The 20,655-nt window shown below is 50.7% G+C and overlaps 2 protein-coding genes across 9 annotated transcripts; one reads left to right on the forward strand and one right to left on the reverse strand.

The window, feature by feature from the left end:
- Positions 1-572: 572 nt before the first annotated feature.
- On the forward strand, positions 573-4,449 carry IL24 (interleukin 24). The gene is made up of 5 exons (XM_068538483.1): positions 573-743; positions 1,836-1,898; positions 2,780-2,938; positions 3,398-3,472; positions 4,366-4,449. Exons 1-5 carry the CDS (start codon positions 573-575, stop codon positions 4,447-4,449), a joined length of 552 nt encoding a protein of 183 aa, XP_068394584.1.
- A 1,761-nt stretch (positions 4,450-6,210) lies between these two features.
- Positions 6,211-19,230, reverse strand: FCMR (Fc mu receptor). Of its 8 annotated transcripts, none has more exons than XM_068538485.1 (8): positions 19,170-19,230; positions 12,093-12,428; positions 11,216-11,347; positions 10,014-10,236; positions 9,726-9,862; positions 9,243-9,401; positions 8,906-8,964; positions 6,211-6,602 (listed from the first exon to the last, which is right to left on the reverse strand). In XM_068538485.1, exons 1-8 carry the CDS (start codon positions 19,204-19,206, stop codon positions 6,426-6,428), a joined length of 1,260 nt encoding a protein of 419 aa, XP_068394586.1. In that variant the 5' UTR covers positions 19,207-19,230; the 3' UTR covers positions 6,211-6,425. The 8 variants fall into 8 exon arrangements, with proteins under 8 accessions (XP_068394586.1, XP_068394585.1, XP_068394587.1 ...); XM_068538484.1 differs by having other exon boundaries at positions 8,906-8,966; positions 9,230-9,401; XM_068538486.1 differs by lacking the exon at positions 9,726-9,862 and having other exon boundaries at positions 9,243-9,391.
- Positions 19,231-20,655: the final 1,425 nt, after the last annotated feature.

Below are 20,655 nucleotides of genomic sequence, written 5' to 3' on the forward strand. Positions count from 1 at the left end.
CAGAGGTGGCCTTCTCCTGGGGGATGGGAGAAAGACCTGTCCACGTGTGCCCGGTGGCTTAAGGGCAGAACTCAGACAGGCAAATGCCTAGTTAAGCTCTCTATCCTGCTGAGTTTGGGCCCCCTATATGAGTTCTTTGGCACATTATAAAAGAGTGAAGAAATGGCACTCCTCATTTCTTCACTCTTTTTGGTCAAATTCTGACTAGCAGGTTGTTGGCTAGAGTTGACTGTAACAGAGCAAGGAAGGAGGTGCAGGGTGTGTGTGTGTGTGACATGGATGGGGGGTGGGGGGCAGGTAGCGGGAAAGCCAGATCAACGGGTATGAGACTGCAGGGCAGAAAGAACCTTGCCCCACCCCAGGGCACCTCAGCAAGGCCACATGTTTGAATTATTCTAACACCGGGAACCCACTCTAGTTTCAGGTTTCCCATCTGTGTGTCCCCGAGGCTGGCCGAGGCAGAGCCAAGGAGCATTACTCTGGGGTGTACCCCTGCCGGGGCAGAGGGCCTGCCTCAGAGCGATGCCCCCCTTTCTTCCAGCAGGATCCTCCTGGTCCTTCCCCTGCTGCAGATGGGCTCTCCTGTGCACATGGCTGCCCTTCCCTGCCTGAGTCTGATCCTGCTTTTCTGGAGCCAGGGGCCAGGGGTCCAGGGCCAAGAATTCCAGTTTGGGCCCTGCCAAGTAGAAGGGGTAGTTCTTCAGGAACTGTGGGAGGCCTTCCAGGCCATGAAGGACATTGTGGTGAGTGAAGCATTGTTCTGAAGCCAGCCATGGGGGTGATTCTGGGTAGAGGATAATATTTTATGATTACGGAGCCTTTTGCCGCTTGATCGTCATTTTCCTATCCAGGAGCTTAGTGAAGTCAGGGGTATCACAAGTCTACATTTCCTCTTGCCCTTGGGGAAACTGAGGCTCAGAAAGATGTGGCCAGTCTGTAGGAAAAGAAACAGCCCACGAGGAATAAAGAAGGGAGCCCGATTCACTTGAGCTTCATCTATGTCCCAGGGTTACATGAGATTCCACCAATGGGAAGTCATGGGAAATCCTTTGAGACCCACTAGAGTTTTCACCTACTGCTTTGCCAGCTCCTACTAGTCCGTTCCCACCTGCTCAGGCCTTGAGTAAAGGTCGAAGAATGTTTAGTGCTGAGTTGGGAAAGAATGGTTAATAGAGCTTGTGACATGTACTCCTTAAAGGACAATCCAGATGCAAGGTAGAATGAAGGAGCTTGATGAGGCAGCTAGGGAAGAGGGGAGGGTGCTGCATTGGAGACAGGGCACCTATGTATGATCTTCACCTTGAAACCAACCCGTACAGCAACCCCTACCTTCGCCCCCATCAGTTTCCTTATTTGCACAATGAGGAGGTGGGACAAAGGAGCTCTAAAACTCCTTCCTCTCAAGCATTCTTTGGCTCAAAATTCAAGAACTGGGATGAGTGGTGGGTTGCAGGGGAAGCTCCAAGGGGCAGCCCCCCGACCCGCCCCAGAATATGCAGGTAACATCCCGCTCCTAGTGGCTCTTAAACCACATGGGCTTATTTCTTCCTGCCTCAAGTGACCAAAGGAATCAAACACGTCCTTCATCAAAGCTCTAAGAGCTCTTGGGATTTCATCTGCCCCTGGGGGCCAAGATTGGTGATTTTCTGGGCTGGGAACCTTGAACCCCTACCCCAGGGGCCAGCTCAGCATGGCCTTTCCTGGGTCCTCCCTCTGGCCTCTGAGATCTCACAGACTGGATAGATTTAGGGGTCTGGGGAAGCAGCGTGTATTTGCAAAGTTGGTTTCTATGCTGACCCCCAACCTGGAGACATCTGTTCTTTCTGTTCCCAAAGCAAGCTCAGGATAATATCACGAGTGTCCAGCTGCTGCGGAAGGAGGTTCTGCAGAATGTCTCGGTAATCAGATGCTGGGGAAGGATGGTGCCTCCTCTGGGTGGCTGGTCTTCTATGGGTGACGCTGAGGGGTTGTCTAGGGGAGGCTGACAGAAGACTTCACTTCTGCCCTGGGCTGAGCCTGCACAGGACAGGGCTTGGTAGTGAGCCAGAGAAGTAATATCTGGGGTTGTCACCTCAGTATCTGGGGTATATGAACATATGGCATGAGGAGAGGGGCGGGGATTGAGGCTTGTAAACCTCTGTCTCCATTTAGCCAGAGTTGCCATCAATCTAGATTTCTCTTTCGCTTTTGTTGGCCCAGTGAGCATGTGCTTAGGCCACTTCCATGCCCCTACTTTTTTCTCACCTGTTACTCATCACCCATCTAGGCAGTGAGCACAAACGACTGAGCCCTGATCCCTGAGAGATGCTGAGCTTCCCTCTGTGGCGCTTCAGAGGGCCAGTGTGCAATCCCTGTGCTCAGGGATACTAGTTTTCTTTTCTCCTCATTTCTTCTCCTTCCAAGCCTTTTCCCTGCCGACTCTCAACCAATCAAGATCTGGTGCTTTTCAAGGTCCATCACCGCCCAGAGCTATTAGAGAGGCCATGTGGTATAGAAGAAAGAATACTAACCAGATGGGAGTCAGGAGTCCTGGGGGCTAGGCTGTGTCTGCCACTGACCGGCCGTGGGACCCTGGGTGAGTCCCTCACTTTCTGGGTCTGCGGTTCCTCCTGTCAAACAAAGGGGCCTGAAGGCTCCTTAAGATCTAACATTTATCAGCATCTCCTAGAGGATCGCTGCCTCTACTGTGCTTATCTTGCCTTGCGTGGCACGTGAGTGGTTCATCCAGGGCTGGGGCGGGCAGAGGCCTTGGCTCCGCAGTGACCCTGCCCCTCCCCAGGAGGCTGAAAGCTGCCACCTCATCCATGCCTTGCTGAAGTTCTACTTGAACACTGTCTTCAAAAACTACCGCGATAAGGCAGTTGAATTCAGGATCCTGAAGTCATTCTCTACTCTGGCCAACAACTTTATTGTCATCGTGTCCAAACTGCAAGCCAGTGTGAGTAGAACAAGGCTGGGACTGAGGCCCACAGGAGATGCTATGTTTCCAGAAGACTCGTCTTCCCTTATTTGGCCCTGGCTTTTATGCCACGACAGAGAGCTGCAGGTGTCATGGAAAAGAGCACAGGCTCTGGACACCAGCAGTTCTGGGCTCAAATCAAGGTCTGCTTCTAACCAACTGGGTGTCCATTTGCAAGGTGGTCAACCTCTCTGAGCTTTGGTTTTCTTATCTATAAAATGCTGATAATCACCCCTACGTGGCAAGACTACAGTGAGAATTAAAGGACGCAGTCCCTGCTGCATGGTGGGAGTTCAGCATTGGCCACCTTGGGGACGTGGGATTCGGAGCTGTCCTCTTAGGCCTGGGGCACCCCTTCGGCGTCCTTAGGAAGGAGTGGGAGGGGCCTTGCCTCTGCTCCTACCCGACACTTGGCACACTTTTTTTTCTGTTATCCAGCAGGAGAAGGAGATGTTTTCCATCAGTGAGAGTGCACGCAGGCGGTTTCTGCTGTTCCAGCGAGCATTTAAACAGGTAATCAAAGCCAGGAACTGCCCAGCTGGAAGTAGACTAGCCTGAAGCGTCACACGACTGTTCCTCGGGGACCGAGTGCAGAATCCAGTGCAGCTGACTCCACCTGGCTGGCCCCAAAGCCACCTTACTTAGAACAGCTGTAGCTGCGTCAATTGCTATATACTCTGCATAAATACCACAAATGGCAGCCTATTTCTCTGCTAGTTTTCAAGTTAAAGTGCTATTGTATCTCTCTACAAGACGATTTCACTACCAAGGACATTCCCAAGTGAGAGTTTTATGGGTACTTGAGGTGGGTGATTGGAGTCAGAAGTGAGGGGGAAGGAAGGGAGAACCCCCAAGCACAACACACATTGCTTGTTTTCCATGATGTTCAAAGGGTCTAGTCTGTGAAAAAGAATTACGGGAAGTATGTTGCCTTTTCCTAAATTAAGACAACAAAGAAAATCCCAATTTCATACCCAGCTCCCCCCCAAAGCAAATACAATTTTGATCATTTTTTGAGGAACAGATATCCCAGTTTATAAATAAGTGGTGAAGAGCAATAATATACAAGGGAAAGGGGCCACCCCGGCCTCAGTTTCCTCATCTGCACAGTGGTCTCAGGGGATGGACGGAATCCACCCTCCCCTGGGATTCTGATTCTTAGTGTCAGGGACTCCAGATGCTTTTCCCTTGCTCCTTATCCGCTGCCACTCACCAACCCATCTGTCCTCACCTCCGAAGCAGACAACACTCATAGACGGGGAATAATTGATGGGTAGGTGACTTTGTCAGAGGCCATCCCAAAGGGGACTCAGCCCATGATTTGGAGTCAGACCGGGTTCAGGTGTTGGAAGGAAACCTATTCTTGTGGCTAACATGACAGATCTTCAACTCTCCTTTCCCTTTAGTTGGACAGAGAAGCAGCTGTGACCAAAGCCTTTGGAGAAGTGGACATTCTCTTGACCTGGATGGAGAACTTCTACCAGCTCTGAAGGCCTAGGCCAGGATACCCTCCTCGTTCTCTGTGTCATTTCAAACAAGCGTCCCTCCCCATGATGTTCTCTGGGTGCTTCACATCCTCGACCGTGGGCCCCATCCTTGGCCCAGGCTTACCCTCAAAGACTTCATTCTTCAAGTGACCCCAACAACAGTCGTGGAAGGTTCCCTTGGGTGCTGCGAATAATCTACAAAGCAGATTCTTATATTTATTATAACGCTATTTAATTCCTATCAGTGTTTTAACCGATGCCATATTTATTTGTCAGAATGAAAGTTCTGTGAAGGCAGCAACGACAGTGCCCCATGCTTCTCTCTGATCCTCCACAATCCTTGCCACCACGTGGGGTAGAGGATGGGTGCTCAGCAAATGCTTAATAAATTGGATTTCTTTTAACCTGTCTTTGAATTGTTGAGGAACAATGAGGGATGTTGGGATGTGAAGTTGAACTTTAGGGCACGGAAATCACATTGTCATGACACCTTGCAGGGGTCATCTGCAGAGCACTGGGGTGAGGGTGAGGGCACTGGTTTGAAATATAAATGATAAAAGATATAACGCAGGGGTGTGCCCAGAACAAAGCAGACTCTCCCTAAACACTGCATTTCTTGCCCACACTCCCCACCTCACTCCCACCATCCCTGCCCCTTGAGTGCTCTCTTTCTTATCCTACTCACTCTTCCCTTATCTGCCACTTGGGAGGGTGCCAGTGTCAAGCTGACCTCGTGGATGGTGTCATCATACCTGGATGACAGGTATGATGGTGGTGTGAATATAATTTAGGGTTAGGTTAGGGTTAGGGTTATGTGTTATCCCATCTGTGATGACATTCCCTGCTCATGAAAAGCAGGCACCTCGGGAACCTTTCCTTTCTGTCACTGGACCAGTGCCCAGAGAAGCTGACTCGTGTGTCTGGGAAAGGCCTTCTTCCTAAAAGCAAGACTGGACATTCTCTAGTCTCGAGCTCTGACTGAACTTTGTAGTTGATTGCAATCCAAAGATATAATGTCTGCCTAACTCTGCCCTTGTTCAGAACACTCAAGAGGATGAATATATGTAGGAGGTGGGATGTCTCTTCTTCCATGGCGTGAGTGCTCTTGCAGAACAACTGGCCTTCCAAGAATCCCATATCCTTGCTCTTCCCCACCTGGCTATAAGCCACCTGGACTGGCAAAGAGAGGAGGTGCATTTCTGAAAGCAGAGAGATGTAATGGCTTTGGATAGCTCAAATAGACCAAGGCTAAGATAAATGCACACATTTCAGTGCATGGAAGAAGGATAAATAGATGACAAAAACTATTCTATTTCTGAAAGAGGGGGAGTGCTGGAGTCAGGGTACTTAGTGCATCAAGGGAGGAAGACTTAGAGTAAAGAGGGTATCCACATATATCACTAGCACTAACAAGCATGGTTCTGAAAATTTACAACCCTTCATCACATCAAAATAAATTGCCCTCACCATAGGACTCCAGACAAATAGAAGATCACTAGTAAATGCCAGCCCTAAGATCAGGGCAAAGAGGTTGTAAGGGGTGTTTCATAACAAGGTCCCTTCCTAGCTCCGGGCTGAAGCATGTCCTCACAAAGAAGTTCAGGCACCTTCTATTGGCGGGAAACCCAAGACCGAGAAGGGCTTTCAAAGCAACAGCTATGCCTAGGCTCCAGTCCAAGGCCATGTGGTCTAGAGCCAGGGCAGCAAAGACCGTGTGATCAAAGACACTCTGCAAATCCCACAGCCTGTTGCATGGCTTGGAAAGGAAGCAAGTGGCATCAGGACAAATGCTCTGCATTCCCAGAGCCCACCTGAAAACCACAGGGGGCTGCAAAAGTGTCCAGGAAGAGCTGGGGGAGGGGGGACTGAGCAGTGCTCAGGGCAAACAGACAGGGATGAGACTCGAGGTGGGACGTGGGAGTAATGAGGGTTCTGAAAACGGATGGAGCGGGCGTTGGAAACCAGCAGACAGACAAGACTCATTGGCACCAAGGTCTGGGCCCAGGGGGACAGCTGGAGAGCTGAGTCAGGCAGGGAATATTGACGTAGTCATCGGAATCCGTGTCCTCCATCTCGGCAGCAGGCTGGTGGCAGAAGCTCACGTATTCACAGCTGATGTTCACAGATGGGGCATGGAGCCAGGGGGTTTCCGACACCTGGGAACAACCAGGGAAGCATCACTGGATCTGGGTAGGGTGATCGTAGCATCGACAGCAGGCAATGGGGCGGGGTGGGGGGGAAGCATGCATGTGGTTGCTGTCTTCTAGAAGGCAAAATACAGCGGTGGTTGAGCTCCATCAGGTGGCTCAGTCCTGGGGATTTTCAGGGTGGCGTGTCAACCCCAAATAACTGGAAAACACTTAGATCTAACGTGACAGGAAATGCCTTAAACGGGGCTCGGACTCAAATCATGTGACTGAGCACGGGTCTGAAGGAGAACCATCTGCCGGAGGAGTTTCCCCTCTGGGATTAGATGATGTGACTCGCGGAATGAATATGCGTCTTCTCGGGGGAGTTATCAGAAGTAGGATGAGTCATCCTCTGCACCTCCATAGGGCTTTTATTCCATGGAGAGCTTGTGACGTGACGTGACAGTGCATTCCAGGAAGGAGCCGGCTGGTGAAGCAGAGGAAGGTGGCAGGCCATGTGGAACTCCACTCCCCCAGAAAGAAAGTCCAGGATCATCTGCCTTCAGGATGGGTCAGTTCTCGGAGGACAGGGCTATGCCCTGACTCTAACACGGCACAACTACTGTAATATCCGCCCAGGAAGGCTGCAGTAGGGAGAGTCACACATCTTGAACACAAGCGCTGAGAACCAGAAGTTCAGCCCCCTGAACATAGTAGGCACGGAGTGAGTGCTCGCTGAAAGGAGCTGTTACTTTCTGTACTTTACCAGAGAGGGAATGAGCAGCCGCTTGCTTCCAAAATGCATCTCCCACTGCCTGATACAGTGCCTCATTTGAGGTTTCTTTGGCTTAAAACATTTTAAAACGTCACTCCCTGTGAAGGCTTAAAATGCTCAGTCATTAATCATAGGCACCTGGTTGTGAACTTGTTCCATCAAGATTTTTATCCCTGATGGTGGGAATGTGAGTTTCAAGCAGGGAGGAAGGGTAAAATCTGAGCAAGGTACTGGCCCAGGTGAGGGCACGTGCGGTCACAGAGCAGTTCCAGAGAAAAGGGCTGAGGTAAGTGTAGAGCAGATGGGCACCGCCGGACCTACCTAAGCTACTGTGAACCTTCTCCAGCGGGGCTGAGTAAGGGCAAGCTCAAGAAGCTGGCCATGACGGGGGCAGAGCTGCTGCTTGTTGCCAGGCATCACTCTCCCCTTTTTAGCAAGGCACGGTTGCTGAGCCAGGGATACATTCTTCAGCCTCCCTTTAAGGCAGCTGTGACCACGTGACTAAACTGTGCCCAGTGGGATGCAGGTAGAAGTGATGTGTGAAATTTCAGGGTCATGGTCTTAAAAAAGCAACTTTCTCTTTCTCCCTCCCATGCGCTGGGATGCAGGCATGGTGCTGGGGATTGAGCATTGACCATGGACGGATGGACGCGGCAAGACTCCAGGGGATGGTGCGGCAACAGGCAGAAGGCATTTGAGTCCCTGGATGACCCCATGGCTCAGGCCACCTCCTCCTGGCTCCCGGCCTTTGCTTGAGAGGAAGATAGGCTTCCATGTTGTGGGCCGTGGTTTAGGGTTTGCTGCATTAGCTTAGCCTACACCCCCTAACTAAATCAGGGACACTTGCCACACTTAGTTTTTACTGGTTCCTGAAGTAATAATGTTTCCGCTATGGTAGGCTGCTTTAGAGAATAAAATGGGAAATTTGGGAGAACAAACACGAACGAATAGTTTAAAGGTTTTTCACACATCTGCCAAATGGCCATCGATAGAAAGATCAGAAGAAAAAAATAAAAAATTAGAAAGATGAGTTCCCTATGTCCAAACCCAGATTTCAAGAGGAATCTTCTTCATCCGAAGTGTTGAATCTTATCTACGCCCCTAGGCCAGGCTTAACTGCCTTCAGTGATGGGTAAACAACCTCCTGTCATCTTCGAGGGCTTACTAGAAAGTACTTCCTCATATTAAGGTGAAACTGGATAACTTCCACCCCCTTAAGGTCTCCTAGAAATCGAATCTTTTCCACACGAAAGCCCTTCACGTATTTGTAGAGGTACCGTCTATCATCCTCTACTAAGCTCCCATTTACCGCATGACAAATGCTTGGCTAAAAGCCGCGTAACTAAGTCCACCACAACTGTTGCGTAGTCGTCTACTGACACCATCCAAGGAGGAAACTGATACTAGTTCCCAGACTCAGGGCCCGGGGAGCCACTGCGAAAGCCCGCGCCCTCCAGCTAAGCCGAAGCTCCACCGACTACGCTCGGGTCCAAGCCCAGGTCTGGGGCCGCCCATTGGGGCCGCAGCTGCCAATCAGGGGCGGGGCGGAGCTTACCTGCGGCGGGGCTGGCGGCGCCGATGCTCCGGGGCCTGGGAGAGGTGCCGCCCCTTCACCTACTGGGAACCAGGAGGGCCGACATGAGGGCGGGGCCGAGGGTCCAGCCCCACCCACAGCTCCGCCGGAAACCCTGGGGAGGAGGAGCCGGCCGCGCGGCACGCGGCTGTTCTGGAGGCGGGGCTGTTCTGGCTCACCCTCCGCGCCGCGCAGTTTCTGCTGGTCCTGCATGCACGCCCGGGCCGCCCCGCTCTCCCCCAACCTGCCCCGCTTCCCCCAACCCGCCTCCCTCTCCCCCCGACCTGTCCCGCTCTCCCCCACCTGGCCGCCTGCTCACCAGCAGCGTCCACCCCCCGAGGGCGCCGAGGGCAGGCGCTGTAGACGTTGTTCTGGGTGCGTGGCCGCTGCGACACGCGTGGCCGCTGTGACAGGGGCCGCTGTGAGGCCTCCAGGGCGCGCATCCTCACGGCCAGTCGTCGGACCCGTCTGGAGAGAGCTTCTCGGTAAAGCCACGGGGAAGGAGAGAGGAAGAGGGCGTCAGAGGCCCATGGCCACCCCCTCCCAGTCTTAGAAAACGGAAGGCCGTCTGTTTCCCTGGTGTTTGGCAATGTCTGACACGTGGGTGCTTACTGAAGACCAAAGGGCCCAGGCCGCGCTCCTCCCCGTCCCCATTTCCAGACCATTGAGCCCCGTGCCACGTTCCCCATACCCCAGGCTGCTCATCCAAAGCTCCTGAGTGTCCCCGGGCAATCAGAGGGATCTGAATGCGCTGGGATCTTTGGGAAGCTCGGCTCTCCGAAAAGGAGCCCGACCCCCTCACCTTTCCTCCTTTGAATGACCCTCTTCGCCACCAGCCCCAGAAGTGCCAGCAGGATGAGACCCAGGATGGTGGGGGTCAGGATGTAGAAGCCTTGATCTTCCATCCCAGACACCGGGCCTGGGCCGTGGTTGAGTGCTCTGAGGAGGGAAGGAGGGGGAGAGAGAAGGGAGAGGTCAGGAAGGGAGGGGGTTAAGGCAAGCACGCAGGTGGTCAACTTTTTTGGAGGTAGCTCACAAGTTTGTCCCTTTGTTAACAGAATTCTCGCCCTGAATGGTGCAGGCCTCTTACCTCTGCCTGTGAAGCCTGCTTTGGTGGTTGTAGCTGGCCGTCTGGAGCCTGAGCAGTTCCTCCCGTGCTGAGGTTTTTGAGGCTCTGGCGGGTGGCAGGAGGGTGGTGGGCTGGGCGGTTGCTACTGAAGATGCCCTGTAAACTCGAGGGCGGTGGGTGATTGAGGTGGTGGGGGAGGCATGGTGTGCTGGAGGGGCCTCGGTCCTTTGAGCTGGTGTGGTTACTACAGAAGACAGCAGGAAGAAGTGACCTTCCACACACACACACTCTAGTCTCCAGCAGCCTTGGGCCAACCATTTCTTTCCGGAACGCTTGCTTCCCTTTTACCTAGACTACCTTTGTTCTCACAGTCTTCATCACCTGAAATGCCTCCTGAGCATGCCATCTGCATCTAGTATGTCCTATCTATATTTGCTTCAAACTCCATTTCCTACAGGAAGTCTTCCCTGACTTCCCAGGCAGAAGAGCTTGCCCTCCTCTAAGCATGGACAAAACCTTGTTTGTAGTTCAGTTCCCACTCTGCCTTGTGTTGTATCTGTGTGCTTGTCTATTCTCCCCCATCCCACACCTGTCAGTCACAACCTTGAGTATGCAATGAGCTCAGTTACACTATCCCTCTCTCAATGGCCAGCAGTCTTTTAGTGTAACAATATTCAGTTAATGTATCTACCTCACAGGGCAGATGTGAGGATGTGATGGAACTATTGCATGTCAAAATGCATTTAAGACAGGAAAATGGTATAGAAATGTAAAAGTACCATTAGTATAATCATGATTAGTCTTTTTATGGTAAAATAGAGCTGTTAAATCAGTATGCCAGCAAATGGAAGACAGCCCTATGGGGAGCAGGAGGCAGGAGGACCTCTGGCTGGGAAACGTCTGCCCAGTCTTGGTTTCCCGCAGTCATTCATAAAAGAGCTAGATTTGGTGAATGGAACACAAACTTCATTACATGTGGCGCCACCTGGTGGTGATGGGTAATTTCTGCAACTAGTGCCAAGTGTACAGGCTGAAGGATGGCCTTGAAAGACTTGGAACGCAGATCTCAGGGAGGTACCCCCTCCTAAGGCAGGGAAATACACATCTGAGACGCAGCTCTGCTCTGCCAACCGTCCTATGAGCTGAACATATACCCCCTCCTCCATTTTCACAATGCCATAGAATCTCCCCCACCTCCCCTACCCTACCTTTGGGGAACTGACCTTTGGATATGAATTCCAAAGAACTGGCATGTTCAGGCATCTGGAACCAAGGAGGCATATGCATTTGGAGAAATCTATTAAACCATGCTGGAGGCTCAGGCACTGGCTCTTCTTCCCAGAAAGGCCCGTAATCTACCGGAGGCAAGAGGAGTCCATTGGTGGTCTCTAGGACGAGACTGAAGCCTGGGGAAGGGACTGCTGGTATGAGCTGAGGCTGACTCAGCTAGGGCAGATGGCAGTGAGGGGATGAGGGCAGGGAGCAGAAAAATAACCAGGCTGGGGGCTTCCCTGACAGAAATCCTCTTTCACCCTAACCCCGTCGGCATTCCCTGCAAAACCATCGGAGACCATTGGGAATCTAGGTTGTTGAATTAGTGCTGTGTATGTCTGAGGAAGTCAGTGGAGAAAAGCAAAAAGGAAGGATTTGGGAGAAATAAAGAAAGGATCAGATCATAAAGTAACAAATTTGGCCATCAACTGTGAAAAATGATTGTCTTTCCTTTATATTTATCCCTGATATTCTTCATGGGACAATTATGGTAATAATTATGTCCTTTTGCTTCCAATTTCCTTCAGTCTCAGAGCCCCTCCTCAGTCTCACCCCACACTCGCCTCGTGCCCTGGGTCGGATGAGTAAAATACCACACAAAGAGAGCACCTATCCTGTCCCTTTCATACAGCTTGGATAGAAAATTTGGTGGACCATGAAGTTCATTGACTCGATGAGGTTTCAACTCTACAGATCCCAATTCCTACTGGACTTGCTAATATGGCAATAGTGTAAGAGTGTGGGGACTGCAGTCCCGTTGTTGTCCCAGCCTTCCTGAGTGGAAACGTTTTCTGGGTGGCCAAAGCCTCCATCGGGTGGGGCACCTACCACTGTGAACAGACAGGGTGACCTGCTGGGTCTTGCCCCGGTCTGTGTCCATGCCCGCCCCACAGGCATAGACCCCGCTGTCACTCTCGACCAGCTCTGTCATCTCCACCAGGAACAGATTCCTGTCTGGAAGCAGCTCCAGGGTGACTCGATGCTTGAATTCCTTCTTGACGAAGTTCCTGTTGGACACCACGGTGGCGCATCCTCCAGACGCAACAATTGTCCGGCACAGATATATCCTCACATGCATTTCAGGAAGCGGGCACTCGATGACAACGGATCCTCCCAGCATTCCCTCCACCTTTACTTCTGGAAGGACCTTCAGGGCTCCAGCTACTGCAGGGAGAGGGAGTTAATGTAGAGGAAGCCCCATCCCCAGCCACATCCCCAACTCCAGCCCTGTTTCCAACCCAGGCCCCAGCCCAGCCTCGCACTCATCCCTACTTCCAACTCCATCCCCATTAGCAGCCCAAGCCTCAGCCAGCCCTGAGCCTCAGCCCTCTCATGATCTCTAGCCCTGGCTGCATCCTCAGCCTCTTCCCATCCCCAACCCTATTTATATCCTTGGTCCAGCTCTATGTCCATCCCTAGCCCTATGCCCAAGGCTGAGTCTCTCCCCAGCCCAAGCCTTAATGTAATCCTCGGCCTCGTTACCAAACCTGAACCCATATGGACCCAGACATCAAACCCCTGAAAATACAGTCAAAGCCACTACCCCACTCCAGAGGGAGAGGATGGGCCACAGTGATCCCCCCAACCAGCACGTATCCCTGAGTGACTTCAGGGTGGTGTCGGGAGGCATGGTACAATTTGCTCCAACAGGTTTTCTGTCTAGTTTTGTTTTGCTCAGATCCATCCAACCAACCAAAACAACCATTCACCTCCAGTTTTTTTATTCAATAATTCAACAAGTACCTGTTGAATGCCTTTCATGTGATAAGGTAGCTGGCATCCCTCCCTCACAGAACGAATCATTTATTGAATGATACAAATGGACGGCCACTATGTGACAGCAGAGTATAATAAATCCCATGGCGTAGATACACAGGGCTCCTTGGAAGCAGCAAGCAGGAGCGCCTGATCCAGGCTGCTGCAGAGGATGATATAATTTGAGGAAGGCTTTCTGGAAGACATGAGGTGTAAGTTGTGACCTGAAGGACTGGGTGTGGAGGGCAACTCAGAGAGTGATGGTTGTCTTCACTGAGGAAGGGAACACAGAAGGAAACAAGGGTATATTTGAGTTTGTGTGCACATTGTATGTGCATTGGGGGTGGCGTGGAGCAGGGTGGAATAAAAGGTGTGGTTTCTGAGTCCCTGACATCAAAAAGCTTATGCTTTGGCTGAGAGAAGGCAGGTCTAAGCTGGAGAAGAAAGTAAGTCCAAGTATGATTAATTGTCAGCTAAGTGGGTCCCAATAAGTGTCTGTATATTTCTGGGAGGACAATTCGGAGGATGAAGTGTGTGTGTGGGGAGGGGGCTGTGGACTAAGGTGGAGGAGAGACCCTTCTAGACAGTGAGAACCACCCCCAAAAAGGCTGGGACAGGAGAGAGGACATGGCATGTTCATGAGGCGGGGAGGGATGTTCACAAACTTCCTGAAATTCATCCATAGAGCAAACATTAAGAATAGCTCTAGGACTTCCCTGGTGGCACAGTGGTTAAGAATCCGCCTGCCAATACAGGGGACACCGGTTCGAGCCCTGATCAGGGAGGATCCCACGTGCTGCAAGCAACTAAGCCCGTGTGCCACAACTACTGAAGCCCGTGCACCTAGAACGCATGCTCTGCAACAAAAGAAGCCACCACAGTGAGAAGCCCGTGCACTGCAACAAAGAGTAACTCCCAACTCACCGCAACTAGAGAAAGCTCACGCACAGCAACGAAGACCCAACACAGCCAAAAGTAAATTAAAAAAAAAAAAAAAATTCTCTCTTTAAAACAACAACAACAAAAAGAATAGCTCCAAGGAGTCAAGGAAAGAAGTGGGGCTGGAGCCTCCTAGATGAGCAGAGAGAGTCGAGGAGGATGTTCTGGGGAGAGGGAAGAAAGTGGACAACAGAAACAACCATGGGAACATGAGATGGGGGTAGAGGAGGCTAGAGAGGGGCTAGCTGGGGACACTTACAGGAATATGTTAAGATCTGAAAGTGTAGCTGGTCAGTGTGGTGGGGAGAAGAGGGGCCCACCAGACATGTATGATCTGACATGGAAACCCTTCATGAATAACCCAACGCTGCTTTAAATCCCCTGGAAACAGACGTGTGAGGTAGCCCTGTGACTGGAATGTGCCAGTGGAAGGGTGACCCATCAAAGGACAAACACCCAACCAAGGGGATAGGCGAATCCCCTGTATGTCCAGAAGGACCATACCTGTGTGTAAAGCCCAGCACCTGAGAATGAGCATACAAACATTTTTGGACCAACCCAGCCAGAAAAGGACATGCCTGCTGCTTTCTCGAGGGTGAGATGCTGTAAAATAGGCAGGCGCAAGACAGAGCAGAGAGGGGGTCATCACCTGTGCAGATGCCTCCAGTGGCCTCTCTCCACTCAGCAATGAGCTGCTGGTAACCCTCTGGCTTGCCCATGACCCTCTGTTATGGACTGTATGTTTGTATCTCCCCAAAATTCATGTGTTGAAATTCCAACCCCCAAAGTGATGGTATTACGAGGTGGGGCCTTTGGAAGGTAAGTAGGGTTAGATGAGGTCATGAGGGTGCAGCCCTCATAATGGGATTAGTGTCCTTATTCTCTCCATGTGCACAAGAAGAGACCATGTGAGCACACAGGGAGATGGCTGCAAACCAGGATGAGGGCCCTCACGGAGAATCATACCTGCCAGCACCTTGATCTAGGACTTCTAGTTTCCTGAACTGTGAGAAATAAATGTCTGTTATTTAAGCTACGCAGTCTATGGTATTTTGTTACAGCAGCTGGAGCTGACTAAGACATCCTTATTGTGCAAACTTTGGATGGATGAAGCACAAGGAAAGCTTCTGGGTACACTGAACTCTGGTCCCAAGGAAGCACTAATGGGTGAGATAAAAATGACCAGATCCCACTCGCCTTGGAGTTCATAGTAGCTTCTAACCAAAAGCAGATTTCCCAAATAGAAAAAAAGGTAGATATAACCTCCAGGTTTAGAACTTAGGCACAGTGTGCGTAAGACTCCTGTGGGGGAACTTGCTAGGATACAGATAACCTGGTCCTGCCCTTAAGCAATGCGATTATATCTGCTTAGGATGGGGCCTATGAATCTGCATTCTTAGATAAGCATCCCAGGTGCCCTTGAAGTTTTGCAATTCTGGACCCTTTAACTACATTTCCAAATGATTCAGGGGAAAAAAGAAAGGGGTGGTAGAAGGTATCTAAAGGAACCAAGCTGTTTAATATTGATGTTTTAGAGAGGCTGCTAACTAAGTGTCATTAATCTCTAAGCTGGTGATTTGATTTTCAGTGGTGATGGTAGGGGAAACGGATATATGTAGCTTAAAAAAGTCACTCTCAACATATAATTGGATATAAATATCCAATTTGGAACATGGAAGATATCTTGTTTTCATAATGCAAAATAAGGTAAAGGCCCCCAAGGCCTTGGCTGGTGGCAGTGCTCTGGGAATAGACTTTGGATTCCGTGTAGCAGTGATTTTCTAGGTGGGAAAAGCGATGAGGACCCTATCAACTCAAGTCACAGCAGAATCTCTGGAAGAAGGGAGCTGACCTGAGAGTTTTATGTTTATCCAATGGAGCGTGGATTTTTTTAAAAGGATGGGAAGCATCCTATGCTCCTTCCCACTTCTGCCCACACTAACCTGTGTGTGTCTGGGCCCGCTGTCTGCCCTCGACCCTGTTGCTGTGGATGGAGTGTCCCCCTCCTCTCAAAAGCCAGTCCTTTCACCTTTATCCTGAATCCATCCCATCACCTTCTTTAGAGCATGTCTTCTGCTATCACCCCCTTTCTCTGTCTGTCTCACTGGTTCCTCTCCTCCAGCATTGCCATGGCTTACACACACGCCCTGATATGGCCCATATTGGAAGAACCTTTGGTCGACTTCTCCCCTCCCCTTCAGCTGCCACCCCTCTTCTGTTCACTTTCTCAAAATCACTGAATCCACTCCTCCATCTCCCGATTCCTCTTCCACCTCCATCTGTCAGAATTATGGCTCCAGTATTCCACTGAAACTGCTCCGGTCAAGGTCACCAGAACTTTCCTTGTTGCCATGTTGGATGGTCACTTCTTTATCTTTTTTTTTTCTTGCTCTCCTGGCAGCATTTGGTGGAACTGAGCCTTCCTGCCTTGAAATGCTTTCCTCTCCTGGCTTCCCCGACATTACACTCTCAATGGCTGTTCCTTTGCAATCTCCTGACTGACCTCTCCTTATCTGTTCACTTAGTTCTCCTCCTCCTTCCTTCCTTACTTCCCCTTCTCTATCAGCATTGGGCCTGACGCTGGGCCTGTTCTCGTCTCTGTCCTCCTTGCTTCCCCTCACGCTAGCTCATTTACTTCCATGGCTTTTAATACCAACTCTATGTAGGTCTCATCATAATATGGATCTCCAGTCTTGTCTTTACCTCTGGGCTCCAGACTTGCCTTTTTGACACCTGCTCTTGTACTTTACTCAAACATATAAGATATTTTCCAGACTTACAATGGCAAAAACAAACAAACAAACAAACAAACAAAACCCTCTTGATTTCTCTTCCAAAGCCTGTTCCTTCACAAGCTCTTCCCATCTCCAAAAATAGCACCAACATCCGTCCAAGTGCTGAAGCCCCGAAGTCATCCCCATATTAAAGAATCAAGAATAAATTTTAGGTATGCGTATGTGTACTGGGTCACAGCATCAAGTGTATGTATGTATTATTATTATGGGTCAAGGTAAAAAAAGTTTGAAAGTGTATACCCTATGCTACTGCCTTGCTTTATTACGGAACTCCACTTAGGGCCCCAGGCGATGTGGCCTATAGTCTGTGCCTCACGCACTGGGCTCTGGGACCAGGACCACCCCCACATTTGCAGGACCTGGGGCAGGAATACAAATAGGACCCAAATATCATACGTCTACATATTTTAAAGTTAATTAGCAGGCTAAAATCTGTTGAATAAAGTATCCTCCTATCTTGACAAATTTACACACTCCTTGGATGTCCACTCTAATACATGGCTATGCAGGGAAAAATGGCTCCAAGTTTCCTGCCTCTAGCCTCTGGCCTCTCTCCTTTCTGTTCTCATCCCTGGCTCCTGCCCACTCCACAATGGTCCTGGTATATACATGGGGGATGACTCAGCTTGCGTGTACAAGCTCCATCCATCTCCTTCCCAAACAGCCACCTGTAGCCACCCTTTTATAGGCCAAGCGGTCACCCTAGGATAGAAGACCCAGGGTAGACTCTCACACAGTCATTGAAGGTGGTTCCAGAGAAATTTGGACAGGGAATTTGAGGTCTAGAAGAGGGGGTGTGGGTGTGGGCTTGGAATAGGCACATCCCTTTGTGCCTTGAACTCCTCACCCTGTCTGTGGAGATGGGCACAAGTGGAGAAGGCCCAGGCCCAGAGCAAGGACCCCTCTGGCTAGAAGGGTCATATTGCTCAGGACAGACTGCAGGGGTACAATTTAGGTACCCTTCACTCCTAGACATTTTCCACGTCTACCCAATCCCTCTTCCCTCTCAGGCCGAAGTTTAGTTAACCATCCACTGTGATCACCTATGTCCTACTACCTCTCACAGAGTCTATTTCATTAAACCTTCATTCCCATGGGTTTTTAGGGATTTCCAATATTTGATTCAAAGATTTGACTTTCTTCCAAACTCCAGCCATTACAAAGAAAGCAAGTATGAATAAAAAACAACTTTGACCCCCAAGAAGCTTACCATGGAATCAATAAAATAAGGTGGACACACCTTAAGCTACAATACAAGGGAGAACGGGGTCAGCTATTGGGGTTCAGAAGAGGGACCTCTGGAACATGTATGAGAAGGTGGAGGTTGAGATGGGATTTGAAGGACCCATAAATGGTGGAGGTGAGTGGAAGGCTATTCCCGTCAGAAGGAATGGCATGAGCAAGGGCATGGTGGCAGGAAAGTCTAGCACATGTTCAAAGAGGCGTCCCATTGGCTGGAGGTTAGGAAAACACAGGGGAGTATGATAAGCTTAGAGTATAAAAGGGGAGGCCAAGGGAGGAGTTTGTATTTAAGGAGTTCGATTCAGTAGGCAGTGGGAGCCATGGAAGGTTGTTGGAGAGGATGATCCTATGATCACAGTCAAGATGAAGGAAGGTTGATCTGGAGCTACAGGCTGGTCAGGTTGGAGGAAGTGGGAGAGATAGTTAAGAGGTGATCCAGTGTTTTTCCTTTCCATTCCCTCTGTTATGTCTCTAGTAGGGGCTGCCATGGCTTCTCATCCTGGTAAATGTGAATCTAGAAACTACATGAATTGGCCATTGATTAGGTCAAAGTCTGGTTGGGGATAAATGGGAAGAGGTGGTTAAAAAGCTATTTTGGCATTTTACAGCTGATATCAGAGATAGTTAAGACAGAGAGAGTAGCTGATTTTGGTGGTGACCAGTGAGGAATTTGAGGTTAGGTGTTAGGCCTGTTGCATTTCTGATCTCGATGAGATATATGGAAGTGGGAGTGCCCAGGAGACAGTTGTAAATTGAGATATGGAGCTCAGGAAATGGATTAGGGCTACCAAATGGGTTAGGGAGACTTCATTTAGATTGGAACTTTGAAAATTCAGGAGTTAAAGAGATCCAAAGAAAGAGAATGTAGAAGTAAGAAGAAAGAACTTTAGAGGCACTTGCTTTGAGATTCCATATTAACAGGCTGATATGTCTGGGAGAGGTGGCACCTTCAGCCCTTACAAGTCAACTCCTGAGCGAGCAGGAGGTGTGTCTGGAGTAGAGGGAGGCGCACTAACTGGGAGTGGGGAGGGCCTCCATCCACGTCCTGCCCTAGGTACCGGTTTACAACTAAATCCATCCAGAAACTTCAGAGCTGGAGATGCACAGCAACTCCCCTACCTGTGGCCAATTCAGCCCTCATACAACGTCCAGGGTGTTTCCCCACAGCACTTACCTGGCAGGAAGTAAAGTGACCAAAGCCAGAGGTCCATGGCTCCTTCCAGAGCAAGGTCCCATCCAAGAGCCCCTGGAGAGGGGGACAGAGACCCACTGCTCACCCAGGAACCCTTCACTGTTTGATGCTTGAAAGAGATTTCTGGCCCCCACAAGGAGTACGGCTTGAAAATGAGGAAATGACAACCTATCTTATTTGCTTACTAGTTTTAGATGAAAAAGAAAGTACCAGCAAACCAAAGAGGAAGTCAGGAACTGAGAAAACATGTTGTGTTGAGTGAGAATGGGTCACCAGGGTTCAAAGTGCCTCCAGGCAGCTTCTAAAGACTATTAGAAACTACCAGTTCTGCTATTTCTTTGCCTTGGAGGGTCCTCTCATGCTTTATGTGCTTTATGTGAGCCAGAGTCATTCCCCTTATGCCTGTCTTCAGGATAAAAGAGCCTCCTTACCAATTTTCTGCATCTGAGGACAGCTATATGGACAGAAGCTTGGGCTTGAAGTCAGAAGGTGCTGGTCGTAGCCCCTGAACTCATTGGACAAATGCTTTGGGGGACCTACTATGTGGAAATACTAACTGTGGATTTTGAGCAATTCACTACCTTTCTCTGAGCCTCCATTTCTCTATCTAGGAAATGAAGGTGGGACAAGATGATCACTGGCATTCTCTCCCACAGAACATCATTCCTGGGGTCTTAACTGCAGCTCATCCCCCCTCAGATCAGCCACCCCTCATCTTCCCCGACTATCTGCCTAAGGTGCTGCCCTCTCACAGCGGCCCAGGCACAGTCCAGTGACCACAAGGGCAATGCCCGGAGAGGGTGTGACAGGTCACACAGCAGCTCTGTCTAGAGTCACAGCAGCCTGGCAGAGCCACCCTTCAGGACCCTGACGGTCGAGGGCGAGGGCCAGTGGCCGGGACACTGAGGCAATCAGCTGAGAGTCATCATGGAAGGAGCTTTGGGCTCCAGTCAGAACCCTGGATTCTCTTCCTGGCTTGGCACTTTCTAGCGTGGGCCTCAGTTCTCCCACGGATAAAATGGGATGGTGCCTGCCCTGCCTCCCTCCCGCAGTGTGCCTGAGGCCCCGCAGAAGCCGTGGTCACGCAGGTGTCTCTAGAGCCCCTCATGCGGAGGCGTGGAGGATGCTACTGATCGAGGGTTCAGCCGCCATCCCTGGCTGCTGTCCACAGGGTGGTTCCCAGGGCCCCCACCTCCAGGCGCTGCAGCCTCCTGTGCCCGCAGGGGACTCTGGCTGTCCCCATACCTTTCCAGGAGGCCCCTCCAGCCCCCCACCGGGCCCCACAACACAGGTCTGTCACATGCTCTCCAAAACACAAAAGACAACATCCGCAGTGGAAGTGGAGCGTGAGGCTCGGAGCAGGTGCAGAGGAAGTGTGGGTGGCGGGGCGCTGGGTCCCCACCAGCCCAGGGCAGCTGTGGCTGAGATTTCTCCCCCCAACGCCCAGGTGTCGAGAGCAGCCTCCGGG

This window comes from Eschrichtius robustus, chromosome 3 (assembly GCF_028021215.1).
Source record: "Eschrichtius robustus isolate mEscRob2 chromosome 3, mEscRob2.pri, whole genome shotgun sequence".
Taxonomy (NCBI): Eukaryota; Metazoa; Chordata; class Mammalia; order Artiodactyla; family Eschrichtiidae; genus Eschrichtius; species Eschrichtius robustus.

Excerpts from the sequence above, each read along its gene's own strand:
- IL24 (XM_068538483.1), top strand. The coding sequence starts at position 573 with ATGGGCTCTCCTGTGCACATGGCTGCCCTTCCCTGCCTGAGTCTGATC. Across the intron at positions 1,899-2,779 it reads AGGTTCTGCAGAATGTCTCG|GAGGCTGAAAGCTGCCACCT; the intron begins GTAATCAGATGC and ends GCCCCTCCCCAG. Across the intron at positions 3,473-4,365 it reads TCCAGCGAGCATTTAAACAG|TTGGACAGAGAAGCAGCTGT; the intron begins GTAATCAAAGCC and ends CTTTCCCTTTAG.
- FCMR (XM_068538484.1), bottom strand. The coding sequence starts at position 19,206 with ATGGACCTCTGGCTTTGGTCACTTTACTTCCTGCCAG. Across the intron at positions 11,348-12,092 it reads CACCCTGTCTGTTCACAGTG|ATTACGGGCCTTTCTGGGAA; the intron begins GTAGGTGCCCCA and ends TGCCTCCGGTAG. Across the intron at positions 10,237-11,215 it reads TTTGGAATTCATATCCAAAG|TAACCACACCAGCTCAAAGG; the intron begins GTCAGTTCCCCA and ends TGTCTTCTGTAG.